The 27,444-nt window shown below is 42.9% G+C and overlaps 2 protein-coding genes across 2 annotated transcripts in view; both read right to left on the reverse strand.

Annotated features, from left to right (window-relative positions):
* Positions 1-438: 438 nt before the first annotated feature.
* ALKBH3 (alkB homolog 3, alpha-ketoglutarate dependent dioxygenase) lies at positions 439-20,118 on the reverse strand. The gene is made up of 10 exons (XM_081836202.1): positions 20,017-20,118; positions 18,548-18,678; positions 16,429-16,544; positions 15,359-15,393; positions 15,096-15,143; positions 14,202-14,305; positions 12,284-12,372; positions 10,316-10,525; positions 3,992-4,090; positions 439-3,423 (listed from the first exon to the last, which is right to left on the reverse strand). Exons 2-10 carry the CDS (start codon positions 18,624-18,626, stop codon positions 3,331-3,333), a joined length of 873 nt encoding a protein of 290 aa, XP_081692328.1. The 5' UTR covers positions 18,627-18,678; positions 20,017-20,118; the 3' UTR covers positions 439-3,330.
* Positions 20,119-21,402: 1,284 nt separating this feature from the next.
* Positions 21,403-27,444, reverse strand: part of HSD17B12 (hydroxysteroid 17-beta dehydrogenase 12) — a 53,970-nt gene continuing 47,928 nt past the window's right edge. Inside the window, exons 10-11 of the mRNA XM_081835872.1 lie at positions 24,971-25,120; positions 21,403-24,214 (exon numbers count right to left, since the gene is read on the reverse strand). Coding sequence (XP_081691998.1) covers positions 24,110-24,214; positions 24,971-25,120 — 255 coding nt within the window. The 3' untranslated portion in view covers positions 21,403-24,109. The remainder of the gene's footprint in view (positions 24,215-24,970; positions 25,121-27,444) is intronic.

Genomic DNA, 27,444 nt, shown 5'->3' on the forward strand with positions numbered 1-27,444 from the left:
AAAAACACACGAGTGATTTCAAAGGAATTAATCTGATAACACAAATGCTTGAAAAGCAAGAGGAGCAGTGGAAGTGGTAGAGAAGCTGGAGAACTAGAAAGTCTGGATTTGCTACTTAGAACAAAAAAATACCATGAAGCATCCTCACTCACCCATCTCAAAGCGGTTTCCTTTGCCTTAGTATGCCTTAGTATGAAGCCTTAGCAAAGAGCCATTGCTTCTCCTGTGCTTACAATGCCGTTTTCCAATTCCTGACCAGCGGGATATATCCTTATGTGTCTTCTGTTGTTGGCCTTACAACACGGCTTCAACAAGAACAATCCCTGAAAACTGATCAACCAGGAGAATTGTGGGGTCGCTCTGCTAAGTGGGCCACACAAACACATTCAATTCTACAGTTTGAAGAGAAATAGAAGCTATAAACTCTGAACAGATACATCTTGTATCAAAATGTCATGTTTCAATTTGGGGCAATGAAGAATCATGATAGCATTCAGAGGCAGATGGGTTTTAGAATTTAAAAGAACTAAAAAATAATAATAATCGTGTACAACTTAACTCTTATTCTAAAGCTGAAACAGTCAAGAGCCCTTGACAGATGGCAACGTCTTACAAAGTTCCTTCTAGGAACACATCTTCAGTGGAGTGTTTCTTACAAGTATAACATTTTTATCTCGCACAATATGAACAGCATACACAACTCATCCATCAGTTCAATCTTTAATTAATGGAAGGATTCTGTATACCTTCAGTTCCAATAAATTCTTGTTTATAAGCAAATTGCCATAGAAACAGCTGCAAACTATATTTGAAATAAACAACTGGAGTTTTCCCCATTTCATATATAGGTTACACTTCTCATTAAAATAATTAAAATAATAAAGCCTATGTTGATTGCATATCTTCATGCACAGTGCCTCAGTCCAAAGGCAGCATTTGAAGGAAGACTTTTTAAACCCAATGTGTGGTACCAATATAGAAAGCAGTGATGGGGGCTATGCTTCTTGATGGTGGCTCAGTTTACAGTGCTCAGAGGATGCTCACTCTAATGGATAACCTATGACCACTTAGATGCTGTTGGGACTAAAACTCCCATCAGCCAAAGCCAGCATGGCCAATAGTAGTGTAGCCTAACAACATTTGGAGGGTTATAGGTTCTCTATCCATGCTATAAGTATGGAAGAGTTGGGACTTATTCAAGAGTATCCCCCCTATTGCAAAGGGTAGACTTAGGGGACAGAAGATGAGGCTGATTTTGATAATGCATCTCCTCCTGCCATGTTTTCTATTCCCTCCCCAGGCTCCATTGCTTATTTTAAATTAGCTGGGCCAAACTATGTAACATACATACCATCTAATTTAGCCCCTAGTATGGACGCTAAAGCAATCCTTACACCAGGGTAGTGAGCAAGGTGCTCTCCAAATGTTGTTGGACTGCAACTCCCATTATCTCTGACCCTTGGCCATGCTCGCAGCAGCTCATGGGCATTGTAGTCAAAACAACCTCTGAAGGGCACCAAATGGGCAAACCCAGCCCCACAAGAATGTGGGGTGGGGCACAGGGACCATTAGGGGAAAGAAGTGACACAAATGAGCCTTGGGTCCTAAAGCTAATAGTTCACAGAAGGAATGTTTCCTGTCCCAAACATCCCCAGAATCCCATCCAACACTGTTCAGGGGGCCCATGAACCTCCTTTTCAAGATTTCCTTCCATAGAACCTTCATTAAGGTAAACTAATCATAGTCATAGATTCTAGCCTACAGGTACTGCTGATTCAATAATTACTGTGGACAGTATTTAGACAGGGGTAATGCACAGCCAATGAACAACTAACACCTATAACCACAAGGCAGTAAGGGAAAAAAAGCTGGATAACTTCATTGCTACCATTGAATTGGTAGTGAAACATACCCCTAAGCAGCAGGAATAGATCAAGGCAAGCATAAAGCAGGTTGGAATCTGCAGGCAGATTTCTAGGTAATCCAAAGATCAGCAGGGGTTTCTGGCTTGTCATGGTAAAAAGCCTTTTTTTCCACCCTAAGTGAGGTTACTGAAATCAAGAAAGCTTTGGGAAACAGGAGACAATTTACCTGTGAAAGGGTATGTATGTGAGCGCAGGCACTGAAAACCAATTCCTAGGCTGAGTACGTACTCAGATCACTTTATTCTGCAATTCTATGCCTGGCACCATTTTGCAATTGGTTCTCATTGGTGGCAGTCAGGGTTCTATTGGCAAGCAAAGCAAGATTCTGCAAGAATAAAAGCTACCTACCCTGACATAGACTGGTCTTGGTGGATCATTCCCAAATCTTACAACCTGCCAATTATGTGTTGCCTTCGAAAAGTATACTGAATGGACCCCAAGAACAGGGTGGGAAGCAGTGATTTATAGATAAGCAGTATAAACCCTTGCTTCCCCCAAACCACTATGGAGCTGTGTATTCATTCCACTGCTGTGTGAGATGCATTTCAGTGCAAGTAGGCAATTCTTGCCACTTATCTGCATCTTCAATGCCAGGGTACTCTGAGACATACAGAGGTGTGTGTGTTTTTTTGAAGAATGTGCTGCAGGATGCTCCTAGGAGAGGCCAGGACACTCTCCAAATGCATTAGAATACATTTGAGAATAAAGTTGAGATTGTAGGAATTTTTCAACAATTTATCAATTAACAGCATGGAGAGCACCAGTATGCACAGCACGGGGCTCTGAAGACAGGGATACCGTTTCCAAATCCTATTACTGGGGCATTTAATGGTTTCAGGAGACTCAGTTCTTTATACTGTGCTCACATACACTTCAGGTTTTTGGGAGACAGGCCTTATGTGTGCTACTGCAGTACCTCAAGTTGTGATTTGATTATTCCCTCTGGGGTTAACTGAGAAGATTCTTATTCATATAACCAATTTTTTATGTAGCACAGTACAAACAAAAAGCCCAAATGTAGTCATTCTCCTCTGTCAGGAAAATCCTCTCTCAGCTTGCCTGAGGGAAAACTTGTTAAAAGTGGTGCTTGCAGATTAGCAAGAGCTCAAGATATTTGATTCAAACCAGTCATACTAAAATTAATGCTCTACAGGGAAATTTGTTTCTCAATAAAACAAAAATAAGTTTACCACCAAGCACTACACATTAGGAAACAGTACTAGAAAAAGGCATCACTCATCACTGGGAACTTGCGACTGTTACAGGCTCTCATTATAGCAGCCTCTTTCTTCTCTCCCTTCAAATGCTGGCATCATAATACTGAACTGAAATCAGGCTTGTCTCACCCAAACCAGCATTAATCTCTGGCCTCACAGCAAGAGCACAGTACCACAGAACATTTCATTCATGTGCGCATTGCCTCAGAGTCTGAATACATTGTCCTAAATGTCAGATTTACACGGGCTTCCCTGGAGTGATATTCCTTGGGTACGCGATGCTGAAACAAAGAACCAAAACAAAGTTAATCTGCTATCCATACACAAAACTTTACTGTAAGTATATACAAAAATATCCATATTCTTGTCTATCTCACAACTTCAGTCTGGACTTACTTTTAAGGCTAAATACTTTTTTAAAGCTTTTTTTTAAAAAATACAAACAAACAAAAGCTCAATTTCATTTTGCTTTGCTTTTTGAAAGTTATTTCTCCAATATTAATATTCGTTATTGCCACATGAGATTGCCACGCAGTGCTATTTAAGCAAAGTGTTACGAGGTTTCTATCCCACTCTTACTGGTTTATCAGAAAGGATATTATAAAATTATAAAGTAAGATCTCGGAGCTTTGTGAATTGTTGACTGTTGCACAAGAAGCAGTCCAATTCCATAGGAAACAACTCTCCATAATTCCCACTCCTGAAGGCATTTTATTTGTTCTTTCACTTTCAATCTTAGGTTCCCCAATGATTATGCCTTGTAGAAATCCAGGGGGAAGAAATGGCATCCAACCCCGGGGAGTTCAGGGGGAAGGTGAACTATTTCCACTTCTGTTTAAACAGTCTCACCTGCCAGTCTTCTTGAGCTGCTCCTTCCATCATAAGCAGCGTCCCATGATCCAATGGTATATGCACCCTCTGCACATAAGTAAAGTCGTTGTTTTCTTCCTGAAAAGAGAAACATTATGTACAGCCTGTGTATAATTAACAGTTGAGCAAGGTTAGCCTGAGAGATAGTGGGAATTTGAACCTAATCCATGGTTCCTAATCCAACATGCTAACCGCTATACCACACTAGTGTATCAACTACAGGCAACTCCCAATTTACACGGGGGTTATGTTCTTAGACATCGCACACGTAGATTTGAAACACCATTGGGAAAGCCTGCAAACACCCTCTAATGCCATGGAAACTCTTGAAGAACCCTTGAAAAAACCAGCAGCGCTTACCAGACCACCAAATTCTACCATAATCACTCCCTCCAAACCTCTTTTCTCAAACTCTTAACTCTCCACAAGGCCTCAAAGGTTGGTGGAAAGCATCTCAGGATTGCACTTGCAAAGGCTTTCCTGACTCTCTTAGGGCCATTTCTGCCATTTTTATGTCACTTTGGCACAATGCACACATCAATTGGATGCACCTACATTGGAGCTGCCTGTATATCAACTCTTGCTGCGTGTGGAGGGGATAACTCCATCTCGTCAGGTGGAATGTGTTAGGCAGAGCTGGAGAAGCTGTGGCCCCCAGGTTTATTGGTCCACAACCCCCATCAGCTCCACCCAGCATGGCCAACATTCAGATCAATTGTTTAAGGCACTAATACCCCACACTTCAGTAAAAATTGGTTCTTGGGGCAGTTTACCAAAACCATGACTGAGGTTGTAGCTCAATGACATCTGAAGGAATGCAGGTTTCCCTCCCTGATCTAATTCTCAGCACTGCTATCCGCTTTTTTTACAGATAACCTGCTGTACCTAAATGTATCTGGCCCTGTTTTTGACTTACTATAGTAATCTTTTTCAAACAAGGTTCTGCTCCAAGGAATCTTGAACATTATCTGGAGCTCTTGAATGAGAAGCTCAGCAATGGGGCTTGGAATCTAACAGAACCTGGATGTCTGCAGGTTCCCTATTCCTGATCTGTACTAGTCCTTGGGAAACAGCAGGCACAAAACATGTGTTTTGGAAAAGTATATTTGGGTCAGATGTAGTATGTTTGGCACAAAACCAGATTGGGAGAACTGGCAAAGACGAAAGTTACCATTTTTTGTTTGACAGAAAATCCCAAGATCAAAGAGTTGAATATGATGCTGGGAACAAGCAATGGATCACATGTCCCATGAAAAGCTGAAACAGCTGCCTTTCACAAACTGAACTTGGGGGATAAACAATGGCATTAACACAAAGCAGGGCTACAAGTTTACTGGGTAAAATCCAGCAACTGGCCTGGACAGGGGGCAGAAATCAAGGAAACTGAAGGCATTCTTTGAAATTCATGTATTTGTAGCATCCACTTGATGCTTAAAATGCTTCAGAAACAGTCAGGATTGTGTTTCTTACAATGGTTACCCACATCTCCGAGAACCTCAGGAGTATATACTTCCACTGTTGAAAGCTGGGAGACCAGGGTTTAATCCCCACATGGCCATGAGCTCCTTGGAGAAAAAGGTGGCATATAAATGTAATGAACAAATAATTAAAACCAACCTGTACAGTGGAGAAATGATGCTGGTGATGGAAAGGGGGGAAACATTGGGGAAAGATATACGGCTCTGTATATCTGTGATATAAGCAGAGGTATAGGAGCAGGCTAGCACTGCCAATTCTATTGTGCTCCTCCCAACATATATATCTCAGGCTATTTTTTTTTAAGTTTAGGGTCAGCATAACCCTTAATTGGGGCTAGTGTTGATTAATGAAAGTCAACAATGAAAGAGTCATCAACGATGCATGATCTGGCCCAGAAGAAGGTTGCCAACGTGCTGTGCAGCACAGGCTTGGCTGGATGATGTGTCTGAGCAAAACAATTGCCCAGATGGCTTTGGCAGGATATTCTGTCAGGCATCAATCAGGGGGTGGGAGGGAGGCGGAGGAGCAGTCATCTAAGAAAGCAATTTAGCTGACATAGGAAGCACCTAGTGCAGATTTTATCCAAAATGACTGCATCCCTGTAAAAGAGCAAACCAGCCAGGCTCTCCATTTCTGCACTGTTATCATGCATGCAGTCTATTACTATTAACCACAAGAAAATCACCATCACCGCTACAGTGGTGCCTCGCAAGACGAAATTAATTCGTTCCGCAAGTTTTTTCGTCTTGCGAGTTTTTCGTCTTGCGAAGCACGGTTTCCCATAGGAATGCATTGAAAATCAATTAATGCGTTCCTATGGAAACCGCCTTCAGACCAGGTCCAGGGACAGTCTGTCCCCCGACCTCTTCTGAAGGCTGGGGGGGGGGGGGGACAAGGGCTTTTCTTCCCACCCCCAGCATTTTAAAAAACCCTGGGACAGCAGAGGACTTCTCCGCTGTCCCGGGGTTTTTTAAAATGCTGGCGGGCGGCAGCGCTGCCACCCACCAGTATTTTAAGATCGCCCTGCTATCGCTTCCCTGCTATCCCGGACCGCTTTTAAAATGCTGGCGGTGGGGAGCAAAGCCTTTTGGCCCCCGCCGGCCTTCCTGGACCTCTTCTGAAGGCCGGAGGGGGGGGGGAAAGGCTTTGCTCCCCACCGCCAGCATTTAAAAGAGGTCCCCGGAGATTTCCCTATGGGCTTTCTTCTTGCGAAGCAAGCCCATAGGGAAATTCGTCTTGCGAAGCGCCTCAAAAAACGGAAAACCCTTTCGTCTAACGGGTTTTCCGTCTTGCGAGGCATTCGTCTTGCGGGGCACCACTGTACTTATATCCTGCTTTTCTCCGAAAGTGCTCAGAATGGCAGACATCTTCTAAAGTGGCTTACAGGTATACTTCATCTAAAGCGTGAAGATAATTTTTCCTTAGTGGCTGATGAGACTAAGAGGGAAGGGAGAGTACTATACTATTGTTAATAAACAATATAAGTGGAGACCGTATGGAGTCAAACCCATTTTGCTTTTTTATTCCTCTTATGACCCTCCAATTCTGAGTTAAGTGTTATATTCCACAGATATTGGGTCCAAGTTTCTGTGTGGAGGAGAGGGTGGTTTTCCCCCAATTGGAAGTAGCCGCTTGTCTTGGTGCTGTCATAGGAAAGACCATCAACTCTTTATGCTTGACATTTGGATTGATACCATTTTCCACTGATGGCAGGGCTAACATGGGATCGGGCACAAGATGTTGCTCCATAATAGCAGATGACAATGAAAAAAATGCAAGTCCAGAAATCCTCCATCATTATATTAATTCACCCTAGAAGCCTAGACCCTTCAAACTGCCCCATTTCTTCCTTTACAGGGAACCCACAACAACTTTCCCTTTTAAGGCATCAACCTGGGAGTAAGTTCTAGGGAACACAGTGGAACTTACTTCTGAGGAAACATGTACAGGAGTGCACTATTAATGCTTCATCAGCAAAGCAAGAGCCTTTCTCTACAGTTCCTGCTCTCTGAAATATCTTTCTTCTTTTGTAGACAATGAATAATTCTTACAAGTACAGGGGACTGGACCTTGCTCAGTGCCTCATTGGAAGGACAAAGTTAAACAGAGGATGAGTTTCCAACCATGTTTGCTCTTTGTATCTCTAGAGTATCATGGATATTGTTATCTAACACATATATAACCCAACTCCTCCTTCCACCCCCCTTGCAGCTGTTTCCTTGGTTACCAGCAAAGCAGCAGAGCTGCTGTCTGCCATCTAGCTATTATAGTTCAGTTTCATAGCTTACACTGCAGTGTAGATTTAAAGCTGGTAGGTTAACTGCATTGGACTAATTCCTTAAGCAAATGCAGGGCTCTGCAGCAAAACTTCCCTATGGAACAGGAAATTTCTGTAGCACTTAGGACCTACTGCTTAAACCAAAATCTTGGATATACCAGGATCTTTCTAAAATTAAAGGCCTCTTTACAAAATTAGCCACAGTGAACATCATTAGTACATGCAATGAATCCACACTAGTTTTTAGAACCCTATACTCTGTGTATGCATAATAGCGCATGTATAGAGACTTTGCAAGGAGCCACAAATGACTCAGTTACATATCTGTGTTAAATAATACTCTGGATCATAAACCCAGCATTTTACAGAAGCATCAATGCCTCGGGCTCTTCACCATGCCAACTTGCTTAAGGGGCTTGTGTGTCTGTCACTTCAGTACAGAACAAACATTGATTTCTGGCTTATTGCTCATGGTTAGTTTCAAACAAACAGACCATGATCTTGATTTGGGCCACCCAACAAGCCATACTATGACGTGCTTGAAATATGCAGGTGTTACATGGAAAGACCCAGGCCACTGGAGGAAGCATATTCACTATTAAACCATGGTTTGTTTGTTTCATTAAATTTATACACCACTTAATTGCAATGATAGAATAACTTTAAAAAGTTTAACTATGGCTTATTGGGCCATGTGAATGGGGCCTTTATAAAAACCAATCAATAAACATTACAAACCAAGCAAGACTGAGAGGAAGACAGCACCCTGGGAAGGAAGGTAGAATCTAACTGGAGAATCACTCTGTCACTACAGAAGACACTATGGAAGTCACCCCAGCCGATGCCACCTCTGTAACGGCTAAAAATTAAAGCCTGTGGGGCTGTAGAGGACGATCCAATGCTTCCTAGAGTGGAGGTGGAAGCATCCACCACATCCCCACAACACGAAAAAAATTGTAGATGGGTGGCAAGCCCTTTGTGCTTGCCTCTCAGAAGAGGAGGGAAAGGAGGGAGGAATCTAATCCCCCCTTCTTCTTTTTTTGTATTTATAAAAAGAAAGAACAGTACAAAGAGTGAAGTAACAGAAGAAGAAAATTGCTAAGCCAAGATGAAGGAGTAAGGCAAGCCAAAGCGAATGTGACTGCTTGGTGGAGGCAGGAACAAAAAACTGAAGAGGGTCCAGAGTATTTCCTATAAAAGCTACTCATGCCTTTGTCCACTAAAGGCGCAAGCTAAATTATATTTATTTATTTAGGTTTTAGTAGTTTATTATGCTGTTGGTTTTATTCTACTTTTGTAAGTTGCATTTTATGGCTTAAATTATGTATCTTTGGTAAAGTTTATGAGTTGCCTTGAAAACCTTTATTGGCTGAAAGAAAGTATAGAAATAAACTCTAAAGAACCAAACTACAGAGCAAAGTAATTCCAACTAAGCATATAATCAGAAATGCCAGTAGTGATTGATAGGACACATCTAGGATGACCACTTCAGTATTCCATAGCCAGTGAAAAAATTATACTTCTTCCAGATTAAGTTTGTTCCCACGGCGCCTTTTTACACACAAAACATAGTTCCCCTCTTTTTTCCTCCTTGCCCAGACTGAAAGAAACCTAAAACGGTTTTTGCTAGCTGAAAGAGCGACTGTTTCAAGGTAAAATGCAGCTAAACAAGTTTTCCATTAGACTTTACTTCAGGGAGAGACCGAGTAATGCAATGTTTTGAACCAAGTTGGTGAGTAAATTTGAAAAGATAGCAGAGACCTCTTTTGCATCCATAATTGCAGTATTTACTAATGCAACCCCACTTAAGCAGGGGTTATGTTCCCGGTTACTGTGCGTATACATGAAATTGCATATAGTGGGGAACACCATCTAAAAAGCCTCTAACATCTTCCGAATTTCTGAAAACCCTTTAAAAAACCAGCAGCACTTACTAGCTACTGCTATTTCCCCCACTGTTTTTGTGCCGTTTTTGCACTCTTTTCAGGCTGTTTTTGCCCTTTTAGCGTCCTTTAGCAGTTTAAATCAAATTATTTATTTCCCGGCCCCATTCGTATATGTGGTTGTACATGAGTCAAGCACGTGTAAGTGGGGAGTTGCCTGTACATAGACATTAATGTACTTATTACATCACTACAGAAACAATCACTACCGTCAGGCAACATCATCACTCCTATACTAGCAGGAGTAATAGACTTGAGGAAGCAGCTGAGACTAGCTTTAAAGAGTTAATGCTCTTTGAGCCCACCCTAGAAGTGTGGTGTAATAGTTATGCATGTTGAACAAAGGCCTGGAGCCAGCTATGAAGTTCACTGGGTGACTGTGGAACAGTCACTGTCTCTCAGCCTAACCTACTTCACAGTAAAATGGGGAGGAAGAGAATCTTGTATGCCACCAGCAGCAATGGCCCGGGGACTACTGACTACCTGCACAGAAACCATGTTACACTATGCCATTTAGAATAACCAAATACAAGGTCAACTCCGTAAAGGCCTTTCAGCTGGTTTACACAGTTCCCTACAACGTAGAAAAGCCAACACACTTACAGGCAAAGGTTTCTTCCTCATCTCAAACACCCGGGTGGCACCAAGGCTGAGGGAGGCAATGACAGGGTTTCTTCCCAGCTCAGGCTCATCATCACTGTGCCAGTCAACGCTGTCCTTCTCATTTCGATATAGGTTGCACAGCAGAGAGTTGAAGGAGTGCTTCGTGAAATCTTCAATGCGATCCTTCAGCATGGTCAATAGTGGGTGCCACTGAAAGTTTGTTCCCACAGAAAAAAATGGACAGAAAAAACCCCGGATTAACATGGGAAGAAGTACAACTCATATGCAGAGGGAGAGATGGGGGCATGAAAGAAAAATGCAAAGCATCGAAGGGAGATTTCCAGGGCACTGAAAGGCTTGGAACAGCTGGCAAAAGGACCAACTGATCTCAATCCATTGTTGGAGAACACTGAATAATGGATCAACTGCTCCAGAACTTTCCACGCCAGCTTGTGCCATGTTCTCAGCACTTTGTTCGTATGCATTAAACTGACATTAAAAAACATGCCTGGGGGCTATGCCATCAGTCAAGGCCTCATAATGCTACTCCAATGCTTCAGCCAATGTGGTCAGATTGGCAGTGAAACAGAGAGCCAAATGCAGCAGCATAGGAAAGGGCATGTGTAACCTGGCACTCTTGTGCACTTCAGTTTTGAAGCTGTGCTGGTATCTGTGCACTTCTCACACAAACACATGCGCCTTGCCAAGTAAGTGTTGTATTTTCATTGTGCCAAATACACCTCCAATAATTTTGTTGTATTGTGCTGAAAAAAGGGAAAAGTGGTGAGGAAAAGGGTAGAAGAAGATAAGTGGGACTATGAAGGGGCCCAATTTAACATCTTAACTAGAAAAGGCAGAAAAAGTTAATAAACCGTTAAGAGTGTAAGAAATGGGTTTTGCTATGTTTGGGCATGCACATATATTACACATTAGTTTATCAAAGTGAAATAAAAGTTGCTTAGCCTCTAAGAGTTGTCAAGAACGGAAAGCATTACATATTCTTCTTTGGGGCTTACTAGGAACACACCCACACCCATATATTACCAGGCTTATTACGCTATATTATTCTAATTGCTTCTCAAACATGATATACCATGTTTCTTTATTCCTTTCTTGCTGTATAGTGAGCTTTGCTATTGTCTGTATTTTTAACTTTATTTCAAAATAAAATTCCATGAGAAAGTCACAAGTGCAAAGGGGGAAAAAGCTATTTGCATTTTGATTCTTAACACATATCTTAACATATAAATTCCTTCATGAAAATCAGAGAGCCTGGCATTATTACACCAATAGTATTTTCCAACCATAGTATTTTTTTATAATCATGTACCACCTACCTGGAGCCTGTAAACTGCTCATAGCACTCACTGAATGTGTGCGCCTGCACTAAAATATTTAAACTAGTTTCAAGCCTATTAAATTTCATGAGCAATAAATAATGAACAACTAGAGAAATTAAGAGATCCCCTAATGAAGAACTTACAGTGCTGTATCAATACCACAATATCAAGAGTGTACCCTAGGCAAAATGACGTATTTTAAGCTGGCTGAAATTCAAGTGTAGAGGCAATCCTACCTGGGATGGGAGAACTAACACTTATCTCTCATTCTAACGTGTCACCTGACAGCAGGAATACAAAGTGTTTTGATTGCTGTATGATTCTCTCTCCACTTCCCTCCACTGCAGCATTCCCGTTAGTGAGCTCAGTGATCAAATAATCTCAGAAGGCAACAGCCATTCTTCTGTAGCCAAGGAGTGACTGCTGTCCAGTTGTTATGGAAAAAGTAAGCAGGCTACCATATTATTAAAGTTCTATCCTATTCATCCTTCCAAAAGAGCCCAGTGCGGCATCACAACAGCTGTACTGCTCACTTTTAATAGTGAGATTCAGATAAAAATACTGTATTGTATGTAGGCAAAGTTATTTTAATTTCTGCAAGTACACATGTTCAGGCATATATACATACATCAGCATTTGCCTTCATTGTTAGCCTGGAGTAAGTATATGGAAGTTCACCATACCAAGCTGTCAGTCTGGGTTCATCATAAGATAGATCTAGAGAGAAAGAAAGGAAAAACAAAATATCTGTGACCCCCATATAAGTAACCCAGCCCCGATATATTGACCAAAGTACAGTTTGGTAAAGATCCTTGGCTTGATAAATGAAGTTTCCTCCTCCCCAGTTCCATCTGCAATTACTCTCTCTGCATTTACTCAAAGATCAGTAATAATAATAATAATAATAAATTTTATTTATATCCCGCCCTCCCCAGCCGAAGCTGGGCTCAGGGCAGCTAACAACAATCAAAATAATCCAACGATTCTAAAAACATTTCATTATAAAAATTAATTAAAATCAAATTTATGGCAACCAATAGGCAAAATTCTGTGCAGATTGCCAGAGGAGGGGGGTCAGGCTGCGCCCTGACCAAAGGCCTGGTGGAACAGCTCTGTTTTGCAGGCCCTGCGGAAAGATGTCAAGTCCTGCAGGGCCCTGGTCTCTTGTGACAGAGCGTTCCACCAGATTGGAGCCGCGGACGAAAAGGCCCTGGCTCTAGTTGAGGCCAGCCTAACCTCTCTGTGGCCTGGGATCTTCAAGATGTTTTTATTTGCAGACTCCTTACACAGAGAAAGAAAGCCTATTGATCCACTTAGCCGAATATGGTCTACATCAAGGGCAGCCATCATAGTTCACTCAAGATGTTTGTTGGACTACAATCCCCATCATCCCCAGCCAGCATGGCCAATGGTAAGGGATGACGGGAACTGAAGTCCAGCAACAAATGGAGGACATCACATTGGCTGGCCTACAATAATTGGCTGCAGTTACCTAGGGTTTCAAACAAGAGGCATTTCCAGCCCTACCTGAAGATGCCAGTGACTGATTCAAGCAGACACTTCAGGACTTGTTTGATATGGCCGAGGGAGAGATTTTGTAGGCTGTTCATATTATCTGCTGTGTCATCTTGCTTGCAATACAAGACTATAAAAAGATACAACACAACTGCCCCCAAGTGGACAAAACTAACAGAGCATACTTCTGCCTGCAGTAATAATAATAATAATATATATTGGTACACCACAGCTGCAACTAGGAGATGCATTTGAAGATTTTCCTTTAGGAAAAGCCTATCAAACTCTATGAGCCACTGTTGACCCTTGGTGATAAGCACAAATTATGGCCTTGGTGTCAAACCCAAACTCATATTGTCAGGCCCTGTTCAAGGGGCATGTAACTGTAGGTCACGCTTTTGCTATAGATTGTGGTTAACTGTGACCCTAAGCTATTAGAAAACCATTGGCTCAGCAGTTACACTGTGCTGAAAGCACCAGGGAGGAACAGAGCAGGTTCAAGCTGCTGTCTGGGAGACAACATGTCTGAGCAGCCCCAGTAAGCCATCGTTTGACTTACTGTGACATGTGAACCAAGCCATGATGAATAGAAGGAGCATTCTAATATTTTTCAAAATATGCAGGAAAGCATCCTTAGAATGCCCACATGAGGATTGGGAAAAGACAGCGAGAATGGTCTTGGTGCTCCTTAACCTGTTCCAAATGGTACCACTCTCAGTGACTGCCACTGCTTGGGGCCCTTCACAACTGCATGGCCTCAGCCACCAGCTTTCTCCTCCAGAAGCAGGCAGTTGTAATGGGCCGGGAGCGACTATATTTTCTCTCCCATATCATCCGCCACCAGGTAAGCTCGTCCAGGGGTGCATGGGCTTCCAACGACTCCAAAACTGCTACAGCCAGCAGTGACAGTGGAAAAAGGGGCTAGGGCTAAAGCAATGTGTCAGCCTAGTGGGTCCTGGCAGATGCCACGGTAACAGCAGGCCTGGCCACAGTAAAAGTGGGCAGTTAAACGAGAACGACTGTACCATTACCCTGCCTGATGTGTGTTCTCTGCCTCCAGGGGATCTCTTGGAGGAGTTGTTCAAACATCCAGTCTGCTTCGTTTAAGTCAATGAAGCCAGGAATCAAATGAATCCTAGCACAGGAAAAACTGGATTATACAGGAGCATTGCGAGATCCATCTCCCAAGCATTTTAATGTACAAATGCATTTCAGTTTAAGTGCAAGTGCTAACTTTGACACATGGCTGTCATTCAAAGCTAGTTAGCAGTTTATGATTTTTTAAAATCTCTTTACCAAAAAACTTTATTAAGACACCTTCAACAGACCTTCAACAGACAACTTGCTATCAGTGTTTTTTTCCTGTAGGAACCTGGAAAAGTACCTCTAACATTAGATACTGAAAATGAAGCTTTTATGGCATATCCAAACAATATTATTTTTGAAAATGTTTCTATGATGCCAAGGGTATGAAGGCAATTAAAAAAGAAAGCTCCTTTCATTAACAGTTAGCTGATGATCTATGATTTTAGCTTTCATGTTGTTTTTATTGTATATAGACATTGTTATAAACCACTTTGATATTTTTAATGAAATAGTGGTAGATAGTTTTATAAATGAATATATAGATAAAAAGTGACCATATTTTGAAGAGAAAATAAGGAAAATACAGTGATTCACAGGAAGATCAGTGGAGTAGCTAGCTCAGATATTTTCCAGCCATTTCTGCTTCCAGTCATTCAGGTAATATGCAAGTAAAACTTGGGAAGCAAGAGCCTTTCCCTGTATTACTGTCTAGCGTTGTCCACATTCAGTGCACTGAAGTACACGCTTTCTGTAGCACCAATACACCAGCCAATTCAGTACTGCATTATCCAACTGCATTATTCTGCAATAATAACAAAGGAGAGTTTTTATCTGCTTACCGAGATATTCCTGATGGCAATGTGCTGATCTCATACACACCCTGATTCCTAAGAACAAGGAGGAAGAGAAAATCAGTCAGGTATGGATGAGCAGGCATATGTGATTCAGAATACCAAAAAGGGCCAGGGAAAGAAAGTCTACTAAATGACCACTGAGGCCATTCTTTTGTCATGGAAAAGCTAATAGGAAAAAGAAGATGTTGTCCATATCACTATATGTCAGAAGAGCACCTTATTCTACAATGAATTCAAGTTGTACTTACTCTATTCTTTTGGGCTCTGGGGGTCTACGCACCACCTAAGGGGAAAAAACAACAATATTCTGTACAGCAGTCACATTTAAGTAAGTCAGCTAAAAAGGGGTAATTTGGTAACCCAGTAATAATCCTGCATGTGTCTTAAGTTTTCATGGATTAGTTACTGTAAGCAGCATTGGCAGCCTTTGAGCTGGACAGTATATGTTATTTATTTAAAATATTTCTAGCTTGTCCTTCATCCAAGGTTCTCAGGCAGGAAACGGTAAAACCACAGTTAGAAATAACAATCCATAGCAAACATGAACAGAATAAAATTCACAGTACAATTCATCATTAAATGGTAGACTACAAAATCCAACTGAGTATTAACAACCTCCCAAGGCCTAAGTGGACAACCATGTTTTAAGCTGGAGTCTAAATGGAAAAAAAAGAGTAAGACCATGCTGAAATTCAGAGGGGAGTTCCACAACCAAGGTGCCACCACTGAGAAGGCCCTTTGTGACACCAATGCGTAACATATGATTCCGGCAGTGGGTTGCTAAGGAGGAGCTTCCTGGTAGATCTTAACACCAAGGCAGAACTATATAGGGAGAGGCTATACTTCAAGTATGCCAGCCCCAAGTTACTCAAGGCACTGTAAGTCATCAGCAGTATCTTGAACTCAGACCAGAAAAGTATAGGCAGTCAATGTAATTGTTTAAGAACAAAATTAAATATGGATCCAACTGGTTACTTCACTCAGCAACTGAGCAGCTGTATCTTGTGCTAGCCACGTTTTCTGAGGAGTCTTCAAGGGTAACCCTATTACAGTAATTCAACTGGGAGGTTATCAGAGCATGGATTATTGTGGCCAGAAGCTTTCCCCGTCCAGAAGCAGCTGTAGCTGGGAAAAAGCATTCTGTACCACTAAGGACACCTGAGCCTCTGGTGACAATGCCAAATCTACGAGTAGACCCAGAAAACAAACCTGCTCCTTCAAAAGGGGTACAACCCCTTCAAGAACAGATTGAATACCTTATACCCAGACCCTAGCACAGCATTTCTGTCTTGTCAGGATTCAGCTATTTAATCTCTACCTCTTCTGGGGCTTTAAAAACAAACTGCCTTTCAGATGGAAGCTGCTCCTCTCTTCTCACCCGGGACTGTGTTGTGCTTGCAAAGGCTTGGTTCCTGCGGCTGGAAGTTCCAGAAGCTAAGACAGAAAGAGAAAGAACCAGTCAAAGTGGTTAATACACATGGCTTGGTATTTCTGGTACACTTGTAAGCAGAACCTCAGAAATGTAGCTTTGAGAGTGACTCCCAAAGCCGAAGATCCCAAATCCCTTCACAAAGAACATTCCATTTTTTTGAGAACTGTATGTGAAATAATAATAATAAAAAATCCACTACATAAGTGCCATGTATCTAGATCTTCAAAGACTGTCCATGTAAATAACTACAAGATGAAGCTTTCCTTCTAGAACCTTTAGGTATAATTCAAGCAGAGACATGAAAGCCTGGCAAACATTTGGGTGGAGGAACTATCACCCCCCCTTTCCCCCCTAAAGCCTCCCCACTCCCCACAAAATGGAGATAAAATTGGATTATGAAATATTTTCTTTTACAATGTTGAACAAAATGTTTGAGACAATGTGTTTATATATTTCTCTGCCAAAATTATTTCTCAAACTGTAACAGAAAAGACTTTTATGTAAGTGTATGTTCAATATTTGATCATTACAATTCCATTATTTGATCAGAGTACAACTCTCAAATGCAACAGTAAGACATGTTTCTGCCACTTATGGGGAACCTTCATTGTCACAAGCCTCCTTTGTTTGTGGCCCTCTTCTTGCTAGCATAGTTGGTGAATCTCTTTTTGTCCTCCTGAATATGTCTTAAAGAACTGGGGGTGGGACAACGTACAGGGCAACCTAATTTTGTTACCATCCCAATTCAAGCTGTCACAGATCTGTTGAATCCAAGATGCAAAGGGAGAAATGTAAGTGATGATAGCACTATTTCTGAATTTGACAAAACAAGCAGCACACTTAGGACTTGATATTGTAAAGGTGCTTTCAAATGTTGCAGAATACAGAACACCTTCAGGTATCTAGCCAAGGAAGGAAGTCTGGAATTCTACCAAGCATATACCTCCTGCAACGCTGTGGCAAAGCCTTTCCACAACATAGCCTCAGACTCCTCTTGCTTCTTACCTACTTCAGATTTCTCCATCTTCTGCAGCATGTGAAAGAAACTGGGAAATGTTTGGAAATATGTGTATCAAATCAAGAAATAAGCTGGCATGTGAAAGAGTAGAAGCTGGTTTCAGTCTGGGCAAACCTTGTTTTTAGAAGTGCATGGTAAATTTGACAAATATGAAGAAAATGAAACTGATAGTGATAGCTTATAAAGAAAGCCTGATTAAATTTTATGCAGTATTCATGTACCTGAATAAACTGTACTTTTAATATAACAAATAGTAATTCTATGGTAAGCCAAGTTATACATAATGCAAAAGAAAGAATGAAAGGTTACACTGGGTACCTTGAATGCATATACTATTCAAACCTGAAATCAGTCTTGTAATTGTCTTTTTACTTCAGATGTTTATCCCTAGGAAGCATAAAGCTTTATGCACACAGATCTTCAGGCAGACTTAAATTAGTATGCTTACTAACTTTGGGCAGTTAGTATATTTACTTATGCTATTTACCTCAGGAAAACTTCTTAGGAAAAATTGGAGCAGCATCTATTAAGCAGAACCCCAGATATTGGAATGGCAGAGGAAAATGTTGGATCCACCACCCAGTCAAACTCTACTCATTTTTGGCCAGAAATTCAGCAGAATGATCACCACATATTGTGCTGTAGGTGGAACTTGTAGTCATGTTTGAAAAGCAGGAAGAGATGCCACCAAACCAAGCATACAGACCTGTTGGGGCCCAAGGTCTGAAGAACAAAGAAGATTATTCCATTCTCTTTCTTTCATCTGGTTTGGAATGGTGCATGCTTTCTTATACAAGGAGCAGGATAGAGGATACAACATGCCTTTTGGTAATAGTCTACAAAGTTGTATTAATAAGGATTATCCCCTAAGGTTAAGGGGCTTAAGAACATTATACAGATCCAAGCTTAGGACTGGTAAAGAAAACCAGACACTTTAAATTTTGTTCAATTATATACATCTATATAAAAACAAAAACATGATCTTGCCTGCACGAGAAGCTGCTCTGTTATTAACTGGTCCAGCCCAGCCCCCCTGCACTCTGGCTCTTTGCCTTTTATCTTCCATTATCCTTTAGAGTATCTTCCAGACCCTGTTGCAAAGGATTTAGCTTTTTTTTCTGTTTTAAAATATAAAGGAGTGATAATTAAGCACATTAAGATTTCCACAGCTTCTAGAAAGGTGATAGAACATAGCAGATAATAGCCTGTCTATAAGCCACAGGACCCCAGTTCAAATGTTAACTTGGGCCACATTCAAATCATACATATAAAGCTCTATTATACGATTTTAAACAATCATGGCTCCCCTCCTAAAAAAATTAATTCTGGGAGCTGTAGTTTGCTAAGCGTTTTGTTAGGAGACCCCTATTCCCCCCACAGAACTACAATTCCCATAGTTCCCATTCCTTCACCCTGTGAAGAGGGACTGATTACTAAACCACTCTGGGAATTGTAGCTCTGTGAGAAAAATAGGGCTCCACTAACAACTCACAGCACATGTAACAAGCAACAGCTCTGAGAATTATTTGGGGAAAGCCGTGACTGTTTAAAGTGGTATCATAGCGCTTAAAATGTATGGTGTGAATGTGGCAGCCGTAAGACTTTACTTACCTGGAAAGTAAGCCCTATTAAACTCAAGGGTAAATTACTTCTGGGCAGATATATGTAGGTTCATTCATGAATACGCTGCAGCAGCCTCAGGCAACCTACTCTCAGTTCCCAATGTGTTACTGTGTCGAACTCAGACCTGGGAGATCAGGATTCATATCCAGCCCATGGAGCTCACTGGGTGACCTTGGGCCAGTGAAGATAAATGGGAGAGGGAAAGAAGCGTGCACGCCACACCTTGAGCTCCTGGAGGGAGTGAAGGCAATATATAAATCTAGTTACCAAAAAAAAAAAAATCTCGAGGAGAACTATTGCTTTGGAAGATGCAGCAGCAGCAGCACAGCTACCGAGCCGACAACCTGGAAGTGATCTCCCACTGAATCCAGTGGGACTTCCTGCACTGTCAGCGGCCTGGCCTCAAAGACGCAGACCCCCCCCCCCACCCCCAGTTCTTAAATCTCTTCAGAACAGGCGAAACATACACGGGAGCGAAACCCGTGCACGCTCGGAACAACGCTGCAGCCTGAGGAAAGGAAGGCAGAGAACGCAGTCCGGGTCTCTCTCTGTGTGTGTGTGTGCGCGCGCGCGTGTGTGTATATATATTTACACGCGCAGGCATATGTATATATGTATGGCGTCTCCCCTTCCTGAAGCAAAATTCAGGGCTTAAGCAGCATAATAAGCAGCGGCAGCAAGGCCGCCTTTCTTTTATTTCCTCACAACTCGGCCTACCTAAAGCCCACCCACCGAACCTCCGCGCTCTTCCGACCTCTCCTCTCTTCCCGCCCTCCTTTTAACTCCCATCCCTCCCGCCCCCCGCCGCCGCCGTCACCGGAGCTCCCACTCACCGGCGGCACAAAACACAGCGGCTCCCTCCTCCTCGGCCAGACACCTGCGGTAAAAGAGGCAGCCCCGCCCCCGCCTGCGCGCGCACGCTCGGGAAAGCCCCCGCCCCCTTCTGCCCCGCTGCGCGAATGGGAACCGACAGGCGGCCCCCTCCCCCGCCAGACCATTCCTTGCGGAGGCCCCGCCCCCTTTGCTGACACCGGGACCTCCGAGTAAGGTCCGGATGCGCGCAGGAGCCCTGCCGCAGAAAGCCCGCCGGCCTACCTAGCCTAGCATAGGGGAAGCTGTGACAAGCAACAGCCTTCTCCCATCCCTGACCCCAAGCAGCTGGCATCAGGGCAGTAGCTAGGGGGTGGTGAGGTGCCCCCCGCAAAAACGGCTAAATAATATATCCATAAATATGTTTATAAATAAAAATATCCATTATTGCCTCATAAGAAAAGGTTTTAAATAGAGGGCGAATGGAATGGGGGCGGGGGCCGAAAGAAGGCAGAAAGAGGAGCTAATTTGTCTGTGGGTAGGGGGCGAAATGGAGGGATGCGGGTGGTGCTGTGGGTTAAACCACAGAGCCTAGGACTTGCCGATCAGGTCAGCGGTTCGAATCCCCACGAAGCGGTGAGCTCCCGTTGCTCGGTCCCTGCTCCTGCCAACCTAGCAGTTCGAAAGCACGCAGTGCAAGTAGATAAATAGGTACTGCTCCGGCGGGAAGGTAAACGGCGTTTCTGTGCGCTGCTCTGGTTCGCCAGAAGCGGCTTTGTCATGCTGGCCACATGACCTGGAAGCTGTCTGCGGACAAATGCCGGCTCCCTTGGCCAGTAAAGCGAGATGAGCGCCACAACCCTAGAGTCATCCGCGACTGGACCTAATGGTCAGGGGTCCCTTTACCCTTTACCTAGGGGGTGGAATCTGGACAGTTCTGCCAGGGGCACAAGATCACCTAGCTACGGCTCTGGTTGGCATTGGGGTGCCATACTGCCTCTGATCCTGGTGGTGTTGGATAGGACATATTGTGACATTTGATTGTGTATTTCTCTCCCCCCCCCCCCCGGCATAGAATCAGTATTGAAAGAGACCCTGGAAGTTATTTAGTCCAGCCCCCCCTGCCTCCACTTAATGCAGGATATGGCTACAGCATTCCTGGCAGGCAGCCTTCCAGTCTCTGTTTACTGTAATTACCTTCAGCGGAGTGAAGGCCTGCCTATTGCTGAGATTGTCTGCTCCACTGATTTACGCTGGGAAGAAACAAGAGTTCCGAATGTGCTTTGCACTGTAATAGGAGTGGAAGATAGTAGTACCTGGCGTGCTCTGGTCTATGGGGTCACGAAGAGTCGGACACGACTAAACAACAACAGGCAAGATTGGCTAAATAAACGAATCCCCATTAAACATGATGAGAAATATTGTTTTATTTTAAATCGAAAGTTTTACAGAACAGGTTAGGAAAAAAAGCAGTCAAGCTACATAGGCAAGCCAGCAATCTCAAATATGCTCTTAATTTTCCAATGGCTGCAGCACACAAGGTGGGGCACCACCACTCCACCACCCTCTTGGCTCCAATGGCACTGCTGCTTGCTGGACCAGGCTGAGCAAGGTTGGTATTAGGTGCACAAAAGGATAAAATGCTCAAAAATGAGCTACAAACAAATGGATATTTAATATTCCATAAAATATCTATTTGTATGTTTGCATGTTTGAGCACTTTTTCTTTAACCCTGTCTTCTCTATGGTTGTTGCTTTTTGTTTAGAAAAGGACAACTTTTCCTTGTGTTAGTGGGTGCACGTGTGTCTGCATCTATGCCTGCTGCCGCCACCAACCCATTGCTTCCCCTGCCCTACCCCATCTCTTTGAGCAGTCTTGCGGCTGGGATAGCACAGCAGCAGTGCTTCACCTCATGCATTGCAACTGTTTTACTAATGGTTGTAAGAGAAGCTTTATATAGCCAAAATCCATCTTCTTTCAAATAACTATTTAGAAAATTCAAGCACACTCTGGGACAAAACTTGTTTCTCAATCTTTATCAGCACCATTGCATCGGTTTTCATTTATTTTCTATGTACAGTATCATTTAACACACATTTACTTTCAAACCAGAGCCTTAAATTGCTTCTCCATTCGTAGTAGATGAAACAGAATGCAGAGTTTCTACCATCAATAAATGTGCTCAAACACACACAAGTGATTCTTCAGAACATAGGCAACTGATCACGATCCATCATTTAAGGGCAACGGTAGTGGGCAATTTTTGCTTTTCTGATTCACCTTATAGGTAGGGTTCTTCAGCTACCACTAGCCACCGTTAGTTCAGCACCCTTAGGATTCTTTGCTCTCTATACAGAGCTCATGTGCTATGGTGATAAAACTGTCCTCTGTACGCCATGAAAGCATCTAAATGCAGGAAATTGCCAGACTGCTGCACCTTTGGATCTGGTCCCCCAGTCTCCCCTCAATCCCACCCAGCAGTTAAGAAGGGATGGGGGAGGGTCCCATTTGCAGAAATGGGAACTTTATTTCAAAGCTTAATTGTGCTTGGGGAAGAGAATAAAAGGGGGGGGGGTAGCAGAAATAAAATGAGTGGCCTATTGCTATCTCTGGTCAATGCCACTGCTAACTTCAGGCCACCACATTGCGTCTTCCCAATGTACAGCCCCCAAAAGATTTTGTGGTTCTCAGTATCAGAAAGGTTCCTCTTATCTGATCTAAAGACACAGCATTTTAATTTTACTTGAGTAAAACACATACAACTGGTAATGCTTGAGCAGAGAAAGTCTAGGACGTTAGAACTGAAATCTTAATTTGCATGTAAAGGCAGCCAATTTTTTAAAATGTAGTTTCTACGCTGTACATTCTCAGTTCATTGGGTCTGTAGCGTAGGGCCAATATATACACATCAAATAATATTTCTATCAGTATCTAATTTCAAACACTGTATGTTAAGCAACAACATAGCCTTGGATCCAAGAGTTCTGGTGCAAGAGGAGGGCATGTCGGTTTCCACAAGATTCCCCTTTCCCCCAATTTTCCCTTCCTATTGTAGCCTTCTGTGACACTCTATACTATTCTAAAGGGTTTCCTCAATCCTCAGAGGTAGCTTTGGGAGGGGTGGTGCAAGAAAGCCCTGTTGTACAAGCACATCTTTCAATCCAGGGTACAAGTAATTTAAGGATTTTTTTCCCCATAGAATTGGAATAGACCACAAGGATCATGTAGTCCAACTCCCTGCAGTGCAGGAATCTTTCATCCAAGGTGTAGCTTGAACCCAAAACCCTGGGATTAAGAGTCTCATTGCTCTACCAACTGAGCTAAATCACTATTAGTAACTGGCAAGATTTGTTACTGCAATCTGTAGCATTTGTCTTCCAACAGTTTGATAAAGCCCACCTCTCTTAATATACTATTTTAGTAAAAGGACTAGCATTAGTAAACAAAAGTATTGCCAATGGATAAAATCTATACAGCTATCACATTAAGCCCTTTCACGTCAATCTGATCATGTAGACTGCAACAATTTCACATTTACAGTGTCTTAGGTGGGGAGGTCATGTAGAAGGGAGTGAAATGTCTAAAGAAGTCTATGCTGACAAGGCAAGGATCTTGTGGCCCATGTGTGATGGAGGGGAAACTTGTCCAATTTCATTCATAATAAAGACCATTGTGTGACTTCTTGCAAAGTAAAAATAAATGACAACAAATATTTAATGAAAGAAATACTGCATTGACCAGTTCAATACCAATATTAGTGTTGTTCTGTATCAACACCAACAATGTTCCACATCAAATTCTGTCAAATTTATCACATTGACATCATTTCCCAAACCAAACATCTGTTGGTGTTAAGTGCATTTTAGTAAAGCTAGTAACTACAAGTACCCATTACTGTTCCAAGTCACATCGAAAAAGCACATTCTAAAACAATGATGCAGAACAACAACAAACAAAATCAACAAGTTGCTGGTTGCCTTTTCCATGCTCCTCAGTTTTCTCTTTGTTCACGCTGGACTGTGGTCCCAAAAGAAAATCCCATTCAAAAGAACTTTAAGATATGACCAGTATTTCGCTCCACAGAACTACCAACAAATTGGTCATGATGATGCAACTCAATTCTCCTTTAATTTCTTCAAATAATAAGCTCTCAGTTTTAGATTCGTGTCAAGGGCCAGCTTTGTGAAATACCACTTGGGCACAAACCTGCTAAACCAGGCCTAGGAAATGGAGGAAGAAAAAGGTTCATTATCAAATCTCTGAAGACCAGAATTTAATGTGACTATAAGGGAAACCAAATTATAACAGTGACACTCAGATATTAACAAGATACAAGAGCCCTGCTGGATCAGGTCAAAGGACTCTCAGGTGTGGAAAATCTTTGGTCCTTCAGATGTTGAGGAATGGCAACTGCCATCAGCCCCAGCAAAAATAGACAATGGCCAGGGATGATGGAAGCAACCTGTTCTTACAGTGGCAGCCAGATGCCCATAGGAAGCCCACAAACAGCACCGGATATTCTAAAACAGGAGGGGAGCCTCCAGTCCATTGACCAAACTTAGCCTGCTGGGGGTTCAAATTTATTGTCATATATGATGTCAGGTGTGGGGCAAATAAAGACATGGCACAACTGGGAGCCTTAAAAGTGCAATCCTTGTAGTGCATCGGCAAGGGAAAGCATTTGGTTCAAGGAGCCAAAGCACCAAAGCCTGCAAAAAATATTTCAGCTAAAGCCTTCTGGATCAGCTGTGCAGGGCTTTGCATAGTGGTTCCCAAGTGCCCGGCAGCCAGCTGGTGGGCAAGACAACTCACTTGTGAGCTATCTGGTGTCATCATGACATCATGTGAATGAAAGGAAGGTTGTCCCACCCATCTGTCAAAGTTGACCTGCAATGGGAGTCAAAAAGGTTCTCCATCCCCATTTTCTTTCCACTAATAGGAAATGCACTAAGAGCAATAAACTGACTAATACATACCACCAATGCATGAGTTGCGCATCCAGAAGTTTGTGTCTCAAGACCAACGGTGTTGAGGGCATTTTTTACATAGGCTTCAGGAGTAGGTTTAAAGGCTGATGGTTTACGGATTTTGGTCATTTTTGTAGCTACAAAATATGGCCGAACGCTCTGAAAAGGAAAGGAATAGCAGAATGTTTTTCTGGTTCTTAAAATATGCCTTCATGGATAATTATTATGCCAAGAAACAAGTATCATGATGAATACGAAGTGATTCAACATGCAAACAGCTTTCACTATATCATATGCAACTATGCTTTCACATTCAACCATTTATTATTAAATATTTTTGCTTTTCAGGTAGACTTCACAAAGCAATTTATAGAAAATCATTAAAACATCAGTAATTTATGGTGTGCAAATTCTTCTCCAAACGCAACTAGTTCACTTTTGATGTTCTATTCCACCCCAATAGCCATTATCTCTACTAAAATGGCCATCAGAAGACCTTGTATCAGGTAACTGCTGACAGGGATATGGTGCTTCTCTTCCACATATGTGCTCCCACCTGCTCTCTCCTTTCCCTGCCCTGCTGTTGTCACCAATCCAGTGATTCCAAATCAGCAGAAAGGGCTGGGGAAGGGGTGGCATAAGGCAGTAGCAAACTTTGCCTAACTCAGGTATGCTGGTTCTTAAGGATGTGCGCTCGTTTCTCTCTGGTCGGGGACAGAGGGTGGCGCTTGGGGGAGAATTGTCATCGCGTCACTCCTTGGTGTGTGGAGTGCCTCAGGGTGCGATTCTCTCCCCGATGCTTTTTAACATCTTTATGCGCCCCCTCGCCCAGCTTGTCCGGAGTTTTGGGCTGGGCTGCCATCAGTATGCTGATGACACCCAACTCTATCTGTTGATGGATGGCCATCCTGACTCGGCCCCAGACACACTGATCAGATGCTTGGAAGCTGTGGCTGGATGGTTACGTGGGAGCCGGTTGAAGTTAAATCCTTCGAAGACAGAGGTCCTCTGGCTGGGACGGGACGATATGGGATTGAGGGGGCAACTCCCATCTCTTGCGGGGGTGCAATTAGTGCCAGCACCGTCCGTTAAGAGTTTGGGTGTAGTCTTCGATACCTCCCTCTCCATGGAGGCGCAGATTGCAGCTATTACAAAGGCGGCATTTTTTCATTTCTGCCAAGCTAAGCAGTTGGCTCCTTACCTCTCTCGCCCTGACCTAGCCACTGTGATCCACACAACGGTCACCTCCAGACTGGATTATTGTAACTCGCTCTACGTGGGGCTGCCCTTGAGACTGACCCAAAAACTCCAGCGGGTGCAGAATGCCGCAGCGAGACTCCTTACGGGGTCTTCGCTGCGAGATCACATTCATCCGGTGCTATACCAGCTGCACTGGCTCCCGGTGGAGTACAGGATCAGGTTTGAGGTGCTGGTTTTAACCTTCAAAGCCCTATACGGCCTAGGACCCTTGTACCTACGGGACCGCCTCTCCTGGTATGCCCCACAGAGGAACTTACGGTCTTCAAATAAAAACATCTTGAAGGTCCCAAGCCACAGAGAGGTTAGGCTGGCCTCAACTAGAGCCAGGGCTTTTTCGGCTGCGGCTCCAACCTGGTGGAATGCTCTGTCACAAGAGACTAGGGCCCTGCAGGACTTGACATCTTTCCGCAGGGCCTGCAAGACAGAGCTGTTCCGCCAGGCCTTTGGTCAGGGCGCAGCCTGACTCCCTCCTTTGGCAATCTTTACAAAACTTTAGTTTATGGTTGCCATCAATTTTGATTTTAATTAATTTTTATAATGTTTTTATAATGTTGCACTACTTCAGTGTTGTTAGCCGCCCTGAGCCCGGTTTCGGCTGGGGAGGGCGGGATATAAATAAAATTTTATTATTATTATTATTATTGTTGTTGTTGTTGTTGTTGTTGTTGTTGTTGTTGTTGTTGTTGTCTGCAATGGAAATAGAAGATGGGTAGCTCATATCAAGCCACATCTCACTGTGTAGCTCTCATTGTACCATACCTCTGGGTAGCATCCTGCATACACAAACCAATCTATTCCAGATTTTAAGTGAACCTTTAACACAGTTTATAAGACCAAAATGCAAGATATAGGTTAATTAACTGTACGTCTTGAAAAGTCCCACTTTCACCCAACACCAAACCATGGATTAATACTGTGAGCTTGAGTTGGAAAAATCCCAAGTGAAGCATTAGGCTTGCATGTTAAGCCCTGTCCCCAATCTACCAGCTGCAGAGCCAGGACAATGGCTTTGGCATGTTGTGCTGTCCAAACTTGGGGTCATAGTTCATGCTAACTCTGATCAACCTTTAACAACAGGTTTGTTTAACTAACCAGAGTTTGTGATAAACCAGGGGTGGGTAACCTTTTTCAGACCAAGGGCTGTGTTCCTTTCTGGGCAACTCTTCACGAACTACCTGCCACTGGTGGGCAGGAGGCAAAAGTGGACAGAGCAATGAATACAA

Source organism: Podarcis erhardii (assembly GCF_964252035.2).
Source record: "Podarcis erhardii genome assembly, chromosome: 1".
Classification (NCBI taxonomy): domain Eukaryota; kingdom Metazoa; phylum Chordata; class Lepidosauria; order Squamata; family Lacertidae; genus Podarcis; species Podarcis erhardii.